The following is an 18,702-nucleotide window of genomic DNA, read 5'->3' on the forward strand; positions in this document are numbered from 1 at the left end:
TCCTTTACAAATGCATTCTATGAGCACCTGCAGGAATGCATGGATCATGCTATCCCAAATAAAACCAAGACTCACTCCTCCAAAAACAGGAGACCGGTCTGGTGGACCCCGGCCATAAATAAACTATACAACAGAAGGAGGAAGCTACTACATGACAGAGCAAAATCCCAAAAGGGAAGGCATCTCTGATCAGTATTAGCAAGAAACTTCGATCCCTCATAAAATCATCAAAGGCCAGTTTCGAAGAAAAATTGCCCTAGACACTAAAGATAATCACAAGGCCTTCTTTAGTTATGTCAGGAACATGGGCGGAAACTCCCAGATATGCTCTGAATTGTTGCATAACGGTACAAAATATACCGAACCTACAGACATAGCCAACATCCTGGCAGACAGATTCAGCACAAACTTCTCCCCTTCCCCCCCAAAGGAGCAAATGCCTATCCCAACTGAATGTAACCTCCCTGACATCATAGATGCACAGGTGAAAGCTGCCCTCTCCAAAGCAAAAAACACAGCATCTATGGGACCGGACGGTGTCCCAGGCTGTGTCTTACACGAGCTCCAAGAAGAACTGAACCCTCACATTAAGTCACTGTTCAAACAGCCTTACTACAGGATATGTACCCAAAGAATGGCGTACAGCTACAGTGGTCCCACTCCACAAAGGTGGTGCCACAACGGACCCGGAAACTATCGCCCCATAAGCCTGACTAGTCTGGTCTGTAAAGCTATGGAGCGTATTATCATGGAACTCATAAACAAAGACATTGGGAGCCTCCAGACACTGGACCCTACCCAATTCGGCTTTGTTAAGGGCAGATCTTGCCTCTTAAACCTAGTTGATTTCTTTGAAACAGTTTCCAAAGCCATAGATGAGGGCAAGGTAGTCCACACAACCTACCTGGACCTCGCAAAAGCCTTCGACACAATACCCCACTCGGGCATCATAAATAAGCTTACCAGTTTAAATATTAACCCCTATATCACAAGATGGGTTGCAAACTGGCTCAGAGATAGAACCCACATGGTCAGAATCGCAGGTGCCATGTCCGAATCCAAACCAGTTACAAGTGGCATTCCACAGGGCTCAGTTCTGGGACCTCTCTTATTCGGTATATACTTCTCTGAGGTTCAGGCTAACACGGGGGGATTATGGCTGACAAAGTTCGCAGATGACTGCAAATTGGGGGCCATAATCAAATCTCCAGCTGACACAAGCATCCTCCAAAAGGGTCTCACAGAGACGGATGCTTGAAGCCACAGCCACAGCCTCAAGCTAAATGCTAAAAAGTGCATAGTCATCCCCTTTGGGAAAAACAAGGTGCCCACAAATTACCACATAGGTGGTAATCCATTAAGTACGGAAGAAGTAATTAGAGATTTGGGGACCAACTTAGATAGTAATCTCTCCTTTGATAATCACATTGCCAAATTGGTTAGAAAGACCTTCTATATAGCCCACCTTATCACAAAAGGGTTCGCATCTAGATCAAGAGAGGTCATTGTGCCCCTCTACTCGTCACTCATCAGGCCCATAATCGAATACAATGCCCCTTTTGGGATGTACTTACCTGACACCTGCAGCAACTAGAGAGACCCCAAAAGTACCTCACCAAGAGGATCATGGGCTACAAACAGATGTCCTATGCAGCTCGACTAAAGAAATTCCAGCTCTACTCAGTTGCTTACCGCCTACTCAGAGGCGATCTATGCCCGACGTACAAAGCCATGTCAAACCCAGAATTAATGGACATGCTCCAACTCAAAAAATCCAAGTCCCTTAGAGCTACACGCTCCAGGGACCTAAACCTCAGCACAAAAATAAATAGGACATGCTGGAGGGACAGATTCATTTCCCATGGCTCCCCTCACTCTGGAATAGAATCCCAATTCATGTTAGACATAGCCCCTCGCTGACCCTCTTCAAGCGAAGTCTGGACGCGTGGATGGGAAATCGCAAATTCACCCCTGGGATCTCTTCTGTGTCCTTGCTAGACAGAGGCACAGTAAACTAATCTTAAAAGGGTACCTTCTGTGACCTACTTTACAGAGGCACAGTAGGCTAATCTAATAGGGAGGCGAAAGCCAAATACACTCTGGCTAGCCTTATAAATGCCCTAGGGCAGATAGCCTAGTATCTACCTATGAACCTATGATATAGCCATCCCTGCATCCTCCTGTTCAGATTCAGAATCTTGAATCTTTTAAGGGAAAGAAGAATCCCTCTTTCTTTTACCAGAAGCTGCTATACAAGAAGGATTAATAGGCAGAATTAAACCATGAATCAGGCCCAGTAAACTACTCCTATCCAAAGAAAACTGAAAAGGAGTAGATACATGTTAGCTTTCTGTTTCAGGAAAAACGAGGCCAACAGTGTTACTAATGGCAGCAGCAACTTCTCCAATGGATGGGCAAAGCATTCTGACACAAAATGGAAGCTTTCTTTATTTCTTCTCCCACGACTAACAAGAGTGACTCCTTTGCCTACTGAGGGGACTTCAACAGCCGCAGAGGATGTGGCTAACCCCTGGTCTGTAGTGGCTGGGTACTCCACAGAGATCTAGGGCAAAATATGAGTGATCCAAGATACAACAAATGGCACAGCAGAGTCACCCATCTGTGGCTGAGGCAAACTGCTAGCCTGGTGTGGTGGCAAAGGTTGTTTGCTTATTTTTTTTTACATTTTGTGGCTGAAAGAAGGACCACCTGTGGGACTGCTACCATAATTATGCTGAAATGGTGCCTCTTTGCCACAGAAGACAAGCAGCAATTGCCGGTAAAAACTACCAGTCAACAAAAGTTACTTTTTGACACAAAAACACAGTAAAATAACTTTAAAACACTATGCCAGCCTCATAAAAGTAAAATAAACACAATTTCTCGTTGTTGTTGTTGTATCTTTCGGCTTTTCCCGGTTAGGGGTCGCCACAGTGGACCTCCGGTCCGCTAATGATTGGCAGTAGATTTTTACGTACCGACTTGCCAGGCCTGATGCACAACCTTCAACGAAGGTACGCCCATTCACGCATGTCTCCACACAGAAGACGCTTTAGCTGAGAATCGAACAGGACAACGTCTTACTGTGAGGCGACAACACTACCGCATCACCACCACCACATAATCTGCAGTAAAAATGTTTTCAGTTACTTTATACCACTTTTAAACAGAAAAACAACCATTCTGTTTAAAAGTATGTTACAGTCTCAAGACAGTCCATTAAACACAATACTCCTACCTTTAAAATAAATGTCTTGAAGAAGAACGCAATAAATCATCAACAAAATAAAGAAAATGGAATTTTTTCCCCCAAAGGGAACTTATCTGCCCAGCAAAGAAAAGCACAAGATGACCATCGATCCTTGAAAGGTTAAGGAGAGCAAACTCTTTAGTGGCAGTAAATTTGTGGAATGCTTCGAACCTAAACTTGTCTTTCAGTCATCTCAGCTCAAGCTGCCTGACAGTTTGGGCACGTGAAAGGTGCCGTTAAGCTGTGGAAGCTGGCCAGCTGTTATATCCTTGGCAGGATGTAATCCATATAGTTAAGGCTACTGCTGCAGTGATCAAAATGATGAACATCGACAACCACCATACCACCTTAGATCTGTCTCCATCTCTACTCCCGGCCTTGCTACTCCATACACCAAACACAAACGCAAGCAAATGCAACACGTCTTCTCTATCATGGCCCTCAAAATCTGTGAATCCTTCCTCAGACACAGACACTCTTTCCTTTCTCTTGTTCAGGAAATAATTAAAACATATATTTCTTTAAGCAAGCAAAATGTAATTACTTAAGCAGTAGAAATGTGACAGAGATCAGATTTACTCAAGCCACAACTGTCTTGTTGTTGTATTACTCAGCCATCTTTCTTATTGTACATTAATGTTGTTCAGTGCTGCTTTTGTTAACAATTGTTGCTATTATCTTTGCAATGTTCAACAAAATCCTCTATTCGCCTCTTATTATATGCACCACGGAACTGTTTTATAACATAAATACAGTCTTGATTTTTCCTGTATAATTTTACTCTCAGACTGAGCCTGAAAATGGTCCAATGGTCTATGTGGATCACTGTTCTACCCTGGTTAACAAACGTGTAAATCAAATAAATAAATACTTGAATAACCAAAACATTCAACTTTTTCCCACAGCAGTTCTTATTAATACCACAAATAACCTACATTTTCGGTTCATGTTATCCTGAACTTCAGCAACTTTCACTTTATGTTCCTGTTCCATGTTTTTCTTCTCGACTATTAGTCTTTCAATTTGACTGTTATAGTCCTGTAAAGAATTGGTATATAATTGAAATGGCAAATTGAATTAGTAGAAAATTCACTGATGTGGTTGTGTTTCAACATATATGATAATAATAAAACGTTAAAGTTTACTACTTCAATATAATACAAAAGCCAAGTGAATTTAAGTTTCAAAAAAATCTGCTTTCTGTTTTGAAAATGTTATAGCCGTGACATTTACACCTAAGCAGGTAAAATAACAGAGAAATATCTAGTTAATAACAGCCATTTCCACGTAACATCTTCTCCTTTGAAAAACACTTTTAATTGTGTTGACATGAGTTAACATTTGCCACCAAGTGGTATTCAGATACTTAATGGTGGCTATCACTATAGCAGTGTTAAGCCTTTCTAATCAAACATTTCTCTATTTCCAAGATAAGTTCCAAGCACTTGTATGGTCGCTGATGTACACTACTGCCAACCCCATCACAAAATAATTAATCTACAGCATAACTTTTGTGCAAAAATGAGTTCCAAGATAGCTGCACACTGATCAACAGCACAACTTCAGCTTTCCAAGTGTGAAAATAGAAACCAAAAAAAAAAAGGAGTGCCATTGAAAATGTTTTTTTTGGTAAAATTCATTTACTGGCTAATACACTGCCTGGATGTCAGAAAAGAAGAAAACTGAAAAACTTGGAAAATCCACCAAAATAAAAGGTGAAGAGAAAACACTATTTGGTAAGGATTCTGCAATTGTTCAGCAAAAATGCAGTTCAGGCTTCAGCTTTGGTTCAAGGGATGGCTTCCAGGAATTTACAGGAAAAATAAATCAAATGTACACAGAGGTGATTAAAATAAATGAAACACTGAAGAAATATACAAATTCAAACAATACAAGGCTGGAAAAATAGATGAAATTTTAACTAGCCATTCAGATGAACTGATAAAAATGCAAAAATCAGAGGGTGACACGAAGAAAAAACTGGCTCAATAAGAACTCTTTACAAAAATAGTAGCATTATAAGACATTGTTTTCTGCTATATCAGAGAAACTGGAAGGAACAGGCTGTATTAATTTTATGAAAGCACAAATCAGCAACTGGACTGGTGTTCCATACCAGAATTTGTTAACTAAAAGGGCATATTGTGTGTATGCTCTAAATCTGACCACAAGAAAGCAGCCAAGACCTATATTAGTAAAGATGCAATCATATTAGCAGAAGGAATTGATCCTGAGAAAAGTGTGGCAGAAGGGTAAAGTATTAAAAATTTGAGACAGCAGAGTGTTTGTAGAAGATAATTATTCAATGTACATCAGGCAGAAGAGAAGCAAATTAATCTCAGCAGTCAAGGAATGTTGTCCTTGTGGATCAAAATCATTTTTTGACACAGAACAGTTTATCCAACAAAAAGTAAGTCAGCAAGCTAAAGGGGTCTCTGCTTCTCATTCTTCTGATGGTAAGGTTCATAGAGAGATTTTGCCAGTGAAACCTTTTCCAATGTCCCAAAGAAAAATGCTTGAGAGATAAAAAAAAGGCATAGGAGTTGGCTAGAAGAATCAGCAGTACCTTGGACTTTAACCAGAGTCTGGTGTTGGGAGATGGGGATGAACAGAAGGAAGACCAGCAATTCTGAAATTAGTAAATAAATGGAAGACTTTAAAGCATCTTATCATATTTGTGAAATTTGATCATAGGACCATAGGAGATTACTAGGCTATCAACCCGGAGGTCATTTTAAGCTTAGCCGTTTCAACCCAATGTAATACTGTAGAAGTACTAGTCAATACACAAGACTGCATTTAGTGATAACTGCCCATGCCAAGGATTATTGTGGGCACTATCCCCGGTAAGAATTTATCCACTCATCCAGGTTCCTCTTGAACAATGTCATAGTGGTGCTCTGTTTTACATGAATTGGTAGCCTGTTCCAAAGACATGGCAGTCATGGAAGATAAATATCTCCTTCCAGCATGTTCTATTTAAGTCGAAGGCCATATTTAAGTCCCTGCAATGGGCAGCCCTAGACCCATTTAATTTACGGGTGTGCAAGTAAGTTCATTAGGTTTGGGTCTTGGGTTGCTCTGTAGGCTAAGCATAGGTCTCCCTTAAGAAGTCTGAGAAATACTGGACTTTTGTTGACTATGTTAAACTCGTAGGTGGACTGTAAAGCATAAACCCCACTCTATATCATTAATGTTTAGAAAGACACTAACAAGGGGGAAAACAAACTATAAGCAAAACAATTTTTGTTCATCTTAGTTTGTTTGTTTGTGTCTTTCGGCTTTTCCCGGTTAGGGGTCGCCACAGCGGAACTCCAGTCAGCTAATGATTGGCAGTAGATTTTTAGGTACTGGCTTGTCGGGCCTAATGCACAACCTTTAACGAAGGAACGCCCATTCACGCATGCTCATCTTAGTATTTGTATAAAATATTTCATAATATAAACAGCATGTTATGTACAGTAAAACAGTTCTGTGTAGTGTGTAGTCAGGGTTTTTTAAATGTAGGACGGGTATTTTCAGTGATTGCTGTATGTGTTAAAGATATTAAAGTAAACAAGCAAACAAGTATTTTTAGTAGTAAGAAATATGACAATATTACAAGATAAAAAATGCTGTACAAAATCAAGTTTAATGTTCATATGCTGTGATATTGGGCTGCTGCAGTTGGGGGTGGGGGTATAAAAGTGCACTAATTATATGTAGAATTAGGATCCTCTCTTTTTTGTTTTAGAAGGGTGAATGTCTAGATTACTATGTTTGGCTTAAGCTATAAACAGGTGTTTTTGTAAGCATGTATGCTTCAAAAATAAGAAAATGAAAGCCATATAAATTCTAAGTTTCTTACTACTGCAAAGATATTAGTTGTTTTCCATGGGCAAATGTTCAGTGTAGTTGAGATATCTGCTGCTGAGTTCAGTTGTGCACTCCTTTCTGAGTGAAATTTACAAAGACTCACTGCTGAGTACATTTCCATGGAGACAAACTGTCCTCAGGTGTGAGCAGTTAATCTTGAGAATTCTGAGTATTCTTTGCTGTAGGAAATGCAATATTTAAAGGTACAATGGCAAGCAGTTCAGTGAAAAAATTAAGTTTGAAATTATGGGAAGTGAGTAACAGGTACAAACATCCTTGGCAGCCTTAATACTTTAATGCAGTTAATAGAACAGTGTACACTTTAGTTTTATTTAAAGATAGCCAGTGCACTTTTTCTTAGGATTAAAAGTTTATGTTTTCTGAAAGCATACAAGTTGTTTTTCATACCTAAGAGGGGAACAGAGATAAGAAAAAGACAGCAATCAGTATAAGTTGGAGCACAGGCTGTAGCATGTGCTTTATCATGGGTAACCTTAACTTTAGGTTAAATAATGCTTGTAAATGCAGCTGCTAATTTGATACGATTGTTCCCTTCAGGGGGGGGGGGGGGTTAAACTTCATGTTTTGAAGATATACATATTTTGTGTGTTTCTTCCAAGTTAATAGAGGGTGGGGTTGTTTGGTTGTTTTGTATTAGTTTTTTGTTTGAGAGTTTTCATTAAAAAAAATTCTTGAAAAATGTGACAAAGGTTCAAGTGGAGATTTGAAGAAACAAATGTACAAAAGATCAGCCTGCCAAACATTAGTATAATGCACAGAACAATATAAAAGGATCCACAAAACCATAAAGACAAGGCTCTGGACACTACTGTGTCTGAAGCCTTGCCTTGGTGGTTTTGTGGATTCTTTTACATTGTTTTTTGCTTTATATGTGGGTTGTTACCACATTGGTTTTTGTTCATTCATATAAGCATGTAACACCAGAGCTGAAATACACATTTAAAAAAAAACTGTCATGTATAATAGGTGGCAACAATAGCTTTTCATCATGATGGCTATGCTGTCCAGATTAACCTGGAATGTAAATGGCCTTGCAGCTATAGATAAAAAGGAAAGAGTACTGAATTTTATTAAGAAATGCAGACTGCAAATAGAAATGTGCAGGAGACACATGTGGAAAGAAATGAGCATGTGAATTTGAAAAAAAAAAAAAAAAAGGATTTCAGAATGGATATTCATAGGTTGGTACTAGGCTATCAGCCCTAGGGCCTATACAAGCCTAGCCATAACAATTCTCTGGCTATTTCTTCCCACACTATTTACTTCCCTGGACCCCTGTCTAACTGACGTGATCTCCGGGGTGAAATTCCTATCTCCCATGCAGTCATCAAGGTTCCTTTTGAAGAGGGCCAAAGAGGCGCTCTGATTGACATGTGTGGGCAGTCTATTCCAGAGTCTGGGGAGTCTGACTCAGGAACCTATCCCTCCAGCATGTTCTGTTTATTGTGATGACAAGGTTTAGATCCCTTGAGCGTGTAGCTCTGAGGGATTGGGATTTATTTAAGTGTAGCATGTCCAACAGCTCTGGGTTTGACATGGCCTTGTATGTTAAGCAGAGACTGCCTCTGAGTAGACGATATGCGACAGAGTATAGCTGGATATTTTTTAAGGCGGTCAGCGTACGGCATCTGCTTTAGGCCTATGATTCTTTTAGTGAAGTATTTCTGTGGCCTTTCCAGTTGTTGCAGATGTCTTGAGAGGTACATACCAAATGAGGCATTGTATTCTATAATGGTTCTAATGAGAGATGAGTACAGTGGGACAATAACCGCCTTTTTTCTGGATGAAAAGCCCTTAGTGATGATGTGTGCCATATAGAAGGATTTCCTGACTGTTGTGGTGATGTGGTTATCAAAGGTGAGACCCTGTCCACTTGTGTCCCTAAGTCTCTTATCACACTTTCGGTGTTTAGTGTACTGCCATCTATGTGGTAATTCACGTGTACATGTTTTTTTCCCAAAGGAGATAACTATACATTTCTTGGCATTGAGTTTGAGCCCATGGCTCTGGCACCAAGCATCTGTTTCTGTAAAGCCCTTTTGTAGAGTATCCACATCATTTGGGGATTCATTAATGGCTCCTAGTTTGCAGTCATCTGCGAACTTTGTTAGCCAGAGTCCCTTAGTGCTGGCCTATACTTCAGAGAAGTAGATGCCAAACAAGAGTGGTCCCAGGACTGAACCCTGAGGTACTCCACTTGTCACTTGTCTGGAGCTAGATTTGGAGTTGGCTACTTTTACACTGTGGGTTCTGTCAGTGAGCCAGTTGGCAACCCATCGAGTGACGTAAAGATTAATGCCCAGCTTAGTAAGTTTATCTATGATTCCAGAGTGGGGGATTGTGTCAAAGGCTTTAGCGAGGTCCAGATAGGCTGTCTGGACTGCCTTACCCTTGTCCAAGGCTCTGGAGACTGATTCGAAAAAGTCAGTCAGGTTCAGGAGACAAGATCGGCACTTCATGAACCCAAACTGGGTGGGGTCCAGTGTTTGAAGGTTGCCAATGTCTTTGTTTAGAAGTTCCATGTTAATACGTTCCATGGCCTTGAAGATCAGGCTTGTCAGACTGATGGGGCGGTAGTTCCCGGGATCCAAGGTGGATCCCCCCTTGTGGAGTAGGATAACTGTAGCTATGCACCACAGTGGGCACGAAGCCTGAGATGAGGCTATGATTAAACATGACTTTTGTGTGAGGTGCCAGTTAATTCTGTAGTTCATGTAGTACACAGCCCGGGGTGTCATCTGGTCCCATGGCTGCTGTATTCTTAGCTTTGGAGAGTGCTTTTTTTACCTGTGTGGCCGTTATTACCGGAATTTGGCAATCTTCCATTATTGAGATGGGCCGTTTAGGGGGTGAGGGGGGGGTGAAGTTGGCAATGAATTGATCTGCCAGGATATTGGCAATATCCTTGGGATCAGTATATTTAATGCCATTCTGTTGTAGCTCAGAGCAGATCTGAGCATTGCCATTTAGATTCTTGACATAGTTATAGAATGTAAAAAAACACTAAACTCAACAGGGTAATGACTAAATAAAACAAACAAAACCACAAATTCATGGACTGCACCAAGCTGTTTTAATGAAGAGCTAAAAGGCTCCAAAATACTAAGCACTTTCACCATCAACTGATGGCTTCTTCATTGTAAAAGGAGCTCATAATCACATTGTTTAAATACAAAATTCCACATGCACATTGACCAATCAACTTCCCTGATTAATTACAATCCCAATGAACATACTGTTATATCTTTCAAATGAACCATAAAACATGCATGCTAAACTTGCTTAAAAGCATGTATTAAAACATCTATGCCCTCACTTTGAACACACTCATTATACGCATATTAGTGTTGAAACCTTTATTTAAATTGTTACTGGCTTTTTTCCAATAAAACAAAGCAAAATGACTTCAAACAACCACAGTCCTTTGTTTCAAAATGGGCTTAATAGAAATAGGGTCGTTGAGTCCAGGGTAAGTTGTTGCATCTAAGATCACCTGCCATTTAAATTCTAAAGACTCAACTCTGATGTTATCATCACCCCCTCTTTCACTTATCATCACCCCATCAATTACAAAAAATATAAACTTTTTAAAGTTAACACAATTCATGGAATGTAAATACAACGCGTTATGATTATCCTTATTCTTAATAGCCCTCTGGTGTTCCACTATCCTTTCCCTTAATCTACGTATAGTTTTCCCTATGTAAAATCCTGCACATGTCATGCAAGTCGCAAGGTAAACCACTTTTTTAGTGTTGCAACTACATTTACCTGGGCATGGAACTGCCTTGTTGTACCCCCTCACTGTCACATACGGTCCATCATTGATGTATCTACAGTACCTGCATGTCCCACATTTATACATTTGTGAACTTGTAAATTTACTTTGTGACTTTTCAAATAAGTTCTTTATATTTGATCCTCTTGAAAAAAATACTTTTGGTGTTTGACCTAGTTCTTTTTGCATATCCATATTAAATGCCAGATTCCAAGGTTTCCCAATAATCTCATTAATATTACATGTCTGTGAGTTGTATTTCAAGACAAGGGCTCCTGAATCAAACATTTTAGAATAAGAAGGTTCTATTCTTTCCTTTACATCTATGGTCCCTCTGTTTTCTACCAATATGGGTTTAAATGATGTCAACCTCCTTTTCATCACCTATTTTTTGACTGCAATCAACAATTTCAATGGATATCCTCTATCCAAAAACATTCCTATTAATTTATACATCTCCCTTTGATAAATCTCATCATTGCTCACAAGGCGTGACAATCGAACCATCTGCCCTTTAATCACACTTTTACGCTGATGTAATGGATGACAACTTGAGAAGTGCAAAAGAGAATTACTATATGTCTCCTTTCTATGTATGTTACTTTCTAAACCTCCATTTGTCTTAGTGAGTTTAATATCCAAGAAATCAATTGTTTCATTGTCCCACTTGTATGTAAAAGAAAGAAATGGGGTGGTAGAATTAAGATATTCAACAAAATTCCTAGCTTCATCTTCATCCCCCTTCCAAAGAACAAGTATATCATCTAAAAATCTATTATATAATACAATACGTTCAAAAAAAGGGGTAGGGAACAAAAATGTTTCTTCCCAATGTAGAAGTACCAAATTAGCAAAAATGAGGGCACATTTGGCCCCCATTGCAACACCTGATATTTGAAGGTGAATTTCTCCCTCAAATGTCATATAGTTATTTTTAAGCACTAGTTCCATAAAATTATCCACATTATTCAACTTAACAGTAGTCAAATATTTACTTCTCAAGAGGCTTTCTCTAAAATATTCCAACCCTTCTTTTTGGGGTATTGCTGAAAAGAAATTGATCACATCTATAGTAAGGAATGACCAGTTCAAGTCATCCTTATCAATACTACTAAGTCGCTGTAAACAATGCCATGAATCCTTCAAGATGTGCCCAAATTTATTCAACAAACCTTGCGTATTCCTATCTACATAAGCTGCCAAGGGCTCAGTTTTAGACCCCCTTGCTGCTACTATTGGTCTGAAAGGGGGGTCATTAATATTTTTATGGATTTTGGGAATGCCGAACACTACAGGTGTAATTGGGTGCTCAACTACCAAAAATCCATAATCTTTTTCTTGTATCCCCCCTTCCAGCAATATATCCATTAGGAATGTATAAATTTTTTGATATGCTATATTCATCTCACATCTAGAGGCTCTCTGATAAGTGCTATCATCATTTAAGATAATTTCCATTTTGGCTATATAATCAAAGTGGGTCATAATGACCACCCCACCCCCTTTATCAGGTTTTATAATTCTAACTTCTTTATTTGTGATCAATTCTTTCAATGCTAACCTCTCCTGCTCTGTGAGGTTATCCTGTTCCCTAAATTTGTTCTTCTCCAAATATGTTCGTATGTTATTGACAGATAACTTCTCAAACAATGCCACATCCTTATCAACAGGTGGAATAAATGTGCTTTTCCTAATTAATGAGGAAGGAACAAAATCTCTCTGAACATTTTGCCTTTTAAAATACAAGGCTAAATTTAACTGCCTAGTGTATATTTGCAAACTAGTAAACAAGTCCACAAAGTTATGACAAAACGCAGGTACATATGTGAACCCCTTTGCTAACAGGTCATGATGCATTTCTTTTACTTCCAAAGCACTGAAATTATAAATAGTGAAGCCAACTTTTGTATTCACTTCACATCTAAATTCAGCTGCATCATTATTATAACAAAATACGCCTGTCAAAAGGCTGTTGTCAACACTTTCAACACCACATGTAAGTTCAACAACATCAGTATTACATTCTAGAATATTAAAAGATGTATCACTATGATTGTTAATGTCAATTGCTTCATTATTATGGCAAAAGTCCAGTCCTTGAATTATCTCCGCCTCTGATTGTTGTTGCTGTACCACCGCCCTCTCGTGTTGTAATGACTGTTCCCTTGTTGGAAATTGTGATGGGAACCATTGGGATGGTTCCCTGAACCACCCCCCATTTTGTTTCTCAGGCGTTCGGATCTCCTTTGACCCGGAGATGTTTCTAAAATACCAAGGTGTTCATCATTGCATTCCCCAGAATCATGTTCATCATTGCAATCACATACATTGTCCAAGCTGTTATACTTCTGCCCATTATTTGAGCCATACTTATAAACGGCCCTGTTGTTGTTAGTGCGAAAATTGTATGCCATATTGTTCTTATAATCCAACAGGTCTCTTGATAACTGCTTGATTTTTGTTTAAACATTCTTGTCCACAAACTTTTCAATATTATTAAGAATGTTCACATATGTACCTGCGTTTTGTCATAACATCGTGGACTTGTTTACTAGTTTGAAAATATACAATAGGCAGTTAAATTTAGCCTTGTATTTTAAAAGGCAAAATGTTCAGAGAGATTTTGTTCCTTCTTCATTAATTAGGAAAAGAACATTTATTCCACCTGTTCATAAGGATGTGGCATTGTTTGAGAAGTTGTCTGTCAATAACATACAAACATATTTGGAGAAGAACAAAATTAGGGAACAAGATAACCTCACAGAGCAGGAGAGGTTAGCAGTGAAATAACTGATCACAAATAAAGAAGTTAGAATTATGAAACCTGATAAAGGGGGTGGGGTGGTCATTATGACCCACTTTGATTATATAGCCAAAATGGAAATTATCTTAAATGATGATAGCACTTATCAGAGAGCCTCTAGATGTGAGATGAATATAGCATATCAAAAAATTGATATATTCCTAATGGATATATTGTTGGAAGGGGAGATACAAGAAAAAGATTATGGATTTTTGGTAGTTGAGCACCCAATTACACCTGTAGTGTTCGGCCTTCCCAAAATCCATAAAAATATTAATGACCCCCCCTTTCAGACCAGTAGTAGCAGCAAGGGGGTCTAAAACTGAGCCCTTGGCAGCTTATGTAGATAGGAATACGCAAGGTCTGTTGAATAACTTTGGGCACATATTGAAGGATTCATGGCATTGTTTACAGCGACTTAGTAGTATTGATAAGGATGACTTGAACTGGTCATTCCTTACTATAGATGTGGTCAATTTGTTTTCAGTAATACCCCAAGAAGAAGGGTTGGAATATTTTAGAGAAAGCCTCTTGAGAAGTAAATATTTGACTACTGTTAAGTTGAATAATGTGGTTAATTTTATGGAACTAGTGCTTAAAAATAACTATATGACATTTGAGGGAGAAATTTACCATCAAATATCAGGTGTGGCAGTGGGGGCCAAATGTGCCCCCATTTTTGCTAATTTGGTACTTCTACATTGGGAAGAAACATTTTTGTTCCCTACCCCTTTTTTTGAACATATTGTATTATATAATAGATTTTTAGATGATATACTTGCTCTTTGGAAGGGGGATGAAGATTAAGCTAGGAATTTTGTTGAATATCTTAATTCTACCACCCCATTTCTTTCTTTTACATAAAAGTGGGACAATGAAACAATTGATTTCTTGGATATTAAACTCACTAAGACAAATGGAGGTTTAGAAAGTAACATACATAGAAAGGAGACATATAGTAATTCTCTTTTGCACTTCTCAAGTTGTCATCCATTACATCAGCATAAAAGTGTGATTAAAGGGCAGATGGTTCGATTGTCACACCTTGTGAGCAATGATGAGATTTATCAAAGGGAGATGTATAAATTAATAGGAATGTTTTTGGATAGAAGATATCCATTGAAATTGTTGATTGCAGTCAAAAAAGAGGTGATGAAAAGGAGGTTGACATCATTTAAACCCATACTGGTAGCAAACAGAGGGACCATAGATGTAAAGGAAAGAATAGAACCTTCTTAGTCTAAAATGTTTGATTCAAGAGCCCTTGTCTTGAAATACAACTAACAGACATGTAATATTATTGAGATTATTGGGAAATCTTGGAATCTGGCATTTAATATGGATATGCAAAAAGAACTAGGTCAAACACTAAAAGTAATTTTTTCAAGAGGCTCAAATATAAAGAACTTATTTGAAAAGTCACAAAGTAGATTTACAAGTTCACAAATGTATAAATGTGGGACATGCAGGTACTGTAGATATATCAATGATGGACCCTATGTGACAGTAAGGGGGAATAACAAGGCAATTCCATGCCCGGGTAAATGTAGTTGCAACACTAAAAAAGTGGTCTACCTTGCGACTTGCACGACGTGCAGGATTTTACGTAGGGAAAACTATATGTAGATTAAGGGAAAGGATAGCGGAACACCAGAGGGCTATTAAGAATAAGGATAATCATAAAGTGTTGTATTTACATTCCAAGAATTGTGTTAACTTTAAAAAGTTTATACTTTTTGTAATTGATAGGGTGATGATAAGTGAAAGAGGGGGTGATGATAACATCAGAGTTGAGTCTTTAGAATTTAAATGGCATGTGATCTTAGATGCAACAACTTACCCTGGACTCAGCGACCATATTTCTATTAAGCTCATTTTGAAACAAAGGGCTATGGTTGTTTGAAGTCATTTTGCTTTGTTTTATTGGAAAAAAGCCAGTAACAATTTAAATAAAGGTTTCAACACTAATATGTGTATAATGAGTGTGTTCAAAGTGAGGGCATAGATGTTTTAATACATGCTTTTAAGCAAGTTTAGCATGCATGTTTTATGGTTCATTTGAAAGATATAACAGTATGTTCATTGGGATTGTAATTAATCAGGGAAGTTGATTGGTCAATGTGCATGTGGAATTTTGTATTTAAACAATGTGATTATGAGCTCCTTTTACTCTGAAGAAGCCATCAGTTGATGGTGAAAGCGCTTAGTATTTTGGAGCCTCTTAGCTTTTCATTAAAACAGCTTGGTGCAGTCCGTGAATTTGTGGTTTTGTTTGTTTTATACAGTTATAGAATGCCTTGTGGTTGTCTTTGGAATCTTTGACAATTTTATTTTCGTAACTAGCTTTGCAGGATTTTATGATGGATCTCAGCTTCTTACTGAGGCTGGTAAGGGAGTTTTTTGCATCCCGGGATTTTCCTCTTTTCTGCAACCGTTTCTTCCGTTTGTTGTAAAGTTTGTTTATGGCAGGGGACCACCAGATTGGCTTCCTTTTTTTTGGAGGAGAGCATCTTGGTTCTATTTGGGATGGCACGATTCATGCATAAGTGGATGTGCTTGTACAGTGCCTTAGTGTAGGATTCAGCAGTAGAACCTTCAGTTCCATCTGCATGGGTGTCATGAAGTTTGTCACTTCTGACTTGAGTAGCAAGAAGTTGGCTTTGGAGAAGTTTTTATGGAGGTTTCCTTACTGGGGTGGGGGTGGGTGGGATGTGGATGCTAAGGGTGATTAGCTTATGGTCAGACCTGACCAACAAGGGGGTGACCATAGGTGTGGAGCATCGATTTCCCATGTTGGTACTGACCAGGTCTAGGATATTGGAGCCCCTTCTGGGACTATGGATTAGTTGATCCAGGGCGTTGGAATTTATGAATTCCAAGAACTGTTGAGCAAAGGTGTTGGTACACAAGTAGTTTTCACAGTTAATGGCAGGGTAGTTGAAATCACCCAGTATTAGGATGTTTGGATGTATCTTAATATTTTCAAGTATGTTTAGAAAGGTGTAGTGAGAATCTTGGGGCATGGTGAGGAATCTGTAGCAAGCTACAATTTGGATTGCAGTGTTACCTAGTGTTAGTTGCACCTGGAGAATTTCAGATGCATTGTGTTGGGCAACTAGCCTGGTGGTGTGAATATCCTTGCTGAATATGGACACTCCTCCACCTTTAGTGTTTTGGTCCTGGTTTGGTGGCCGAAAAGTGTGGTAAGAGTTGTAGCCTGGTATTGAAGGGGTGCTCTCTGGAGCCTTGAACCAGGTCTCAGTTACTGCACAGATATCGATGTTCTCCATTTTTAGGAGTGCCTCAAGAGAGTGCATTTTGAGGTTTAGACTTCTAGCATTGAGTAGCATTACCTTCAGAGTTTGCATGCTTGCACCTTTTATGGTAGTGGTTTTGTCCTTTGAACCTTGCCTGAAAAAGTCACTATAGGGGTGGCAAGAGCCTTAGCCAGTAACCTGAATCCCAGAGGTGACAGGTGCAGATCATCTCTGGCAAAGCATCGTGGTCTGTCGATCATGTCATCCCAGGCATACAGATACTGGATCCCCTTTGAATGACACCAGAAACTTAGCCAATTGTTGAAGTCAATCATTTTGTCCTTATATTGTGGTATCATTCTGGGCGAAGGCAGGATGCTACTCAGGGCTAGGGTCATACCTGCCTGGGCTACATGATCCGAGAGCTCTTCCATGTCTCTTTTCATGTAGTCCAGTGAGGTACATCTCAAGTCATTCACTCCAACATGGATAATGACAGAGTCATATTTGTACTTGTTATGGAGTGACTTGAGTGCATGCGTTATGTGGCGGATCATTGCACCTGACAGGCAGCTGACTGTAATTTTCTCCTTGTTCAGCCGTGTGAGTGGGACATCAGTGTGCCTGACTATAGAGTCACCTATGACTAAAGTGTTAGATACGTTGTCTTGCCTTAGGGGTTGTTGCTGGGTGGCACACTGGTGTTGTGAGATATGTGACACTTTGGTTGTGATTGGTGTTTGTTTGTGTTTCAGCTTTGGAGGTCCTTGTTGCTTGGACAGGTTACAGTTAAGGGCTTCGGCATATGTGGATTTAGTGTTGCTATGTGTGGGTGTTGGTGATGTGGGTTTAGAAGGGCTATGTGTTGCTTGAGGTGTAGTGCGGGTGTTAACCTTCCCCTCTTGACTGTCTAGCACAATTTTGGGTGGAGAGAGCTTTGCTACCAGTTTGGCTATGTATGTGCATCTCTCACAGGTTGTAGTGCTGGGTGGCAGGAGGAGAGGGTTGTCTGTGTACATGAGGCAATTACTGCATTGCCCCAGTATGCCCAGATTCACCACATGGACAGGAGAAATCACCGGAAGCTGACCCTTGGACATGCCTGGTTTGGTGCTTTTTTTGTAAAGTACAGGAGCTGTTTTCCCTTACCTTAGCAAGGTACTTTGCGATTATAGGCTGTTTAGTGCCTATGATTAATTTCTCCTTTTTAACAAGGATATTTGAGTGCTTGTATCAATTTAAGGCTTCCTAGTGCTTTCCAGCAGGTATTAGAGCAAGCGCTAGTCACAGGGATGCTTAAAGGTAAGATAAAAAAAAGAAGTTATGTACCTACCATAACGTTCCATGTTAGTTGTCTTCTTCTCGCCTTCTTTCTAGCTGGTTGGGTTCGGAGCCAATCCTCGGCTCCGACTCGGCCATCTTCAAAAGCTCGAGAGCTGCTTACTGGCTCGAGGCCTCCCTATATTCCATGATGCCTGGTGCTAGATACCCAAATCTCATTTGGTAAGTCTAACTGCAGACATAATAATAAAGGGATCCTATCCTAGAATGCTTAAATCCTACTGGAGAGACTACTAGTCAAAAAAGAATAGCCAGAGAAGACTCAGTCAGTGAAAAATCAAGAAGAACTCTTCTCTGTCCACTAGGATAGGGGGATGGAGGGTGGGACGCAAGAAAGAATGCAAGAAGAAGACAACTAACATGGAATGTTATGGTAGGTACATAACTTCTTTATGTT

The 18,702-nt window shown here is 39.4% G+C and overlaps 1 protein-coding gene across 1 annotated transcript in view; it reads right to left on the minus strand.

The window, feature by feature from the left end:
- Positions 1–18,702, minus strand: part of CCDC152 (coiled-coil domain containing 152) — a 1,110,728-nt gene that overhangs the window by 350,673 nt on the left and 741,353 nt on the right. The window contains exon 4 of the mRNA XM_044069728.1: positions 4,186–4,288. Coding sequence (XP_043925663.1) covers positions 4,186–4,288 — 103 coding nt within the window. The remainder of the gene's footprint in view (positions 1–4,185; positions 4,289–18,702) is intronic.

Source organism: Protopterus annectens, chromosome 1.part0 (genome assembly GCF_019279795.1).
Source record: "Protopterus annectens isolate FY-2018-M chromosome 1.part0, PAN1.0, whole genome shotgun sequence".
Lineage (NCBI taxonomy): Eukaryota > Metazoa > Chordata > Ceratodontiformes > Protopteridae > Protopterus > Protopterus annectens.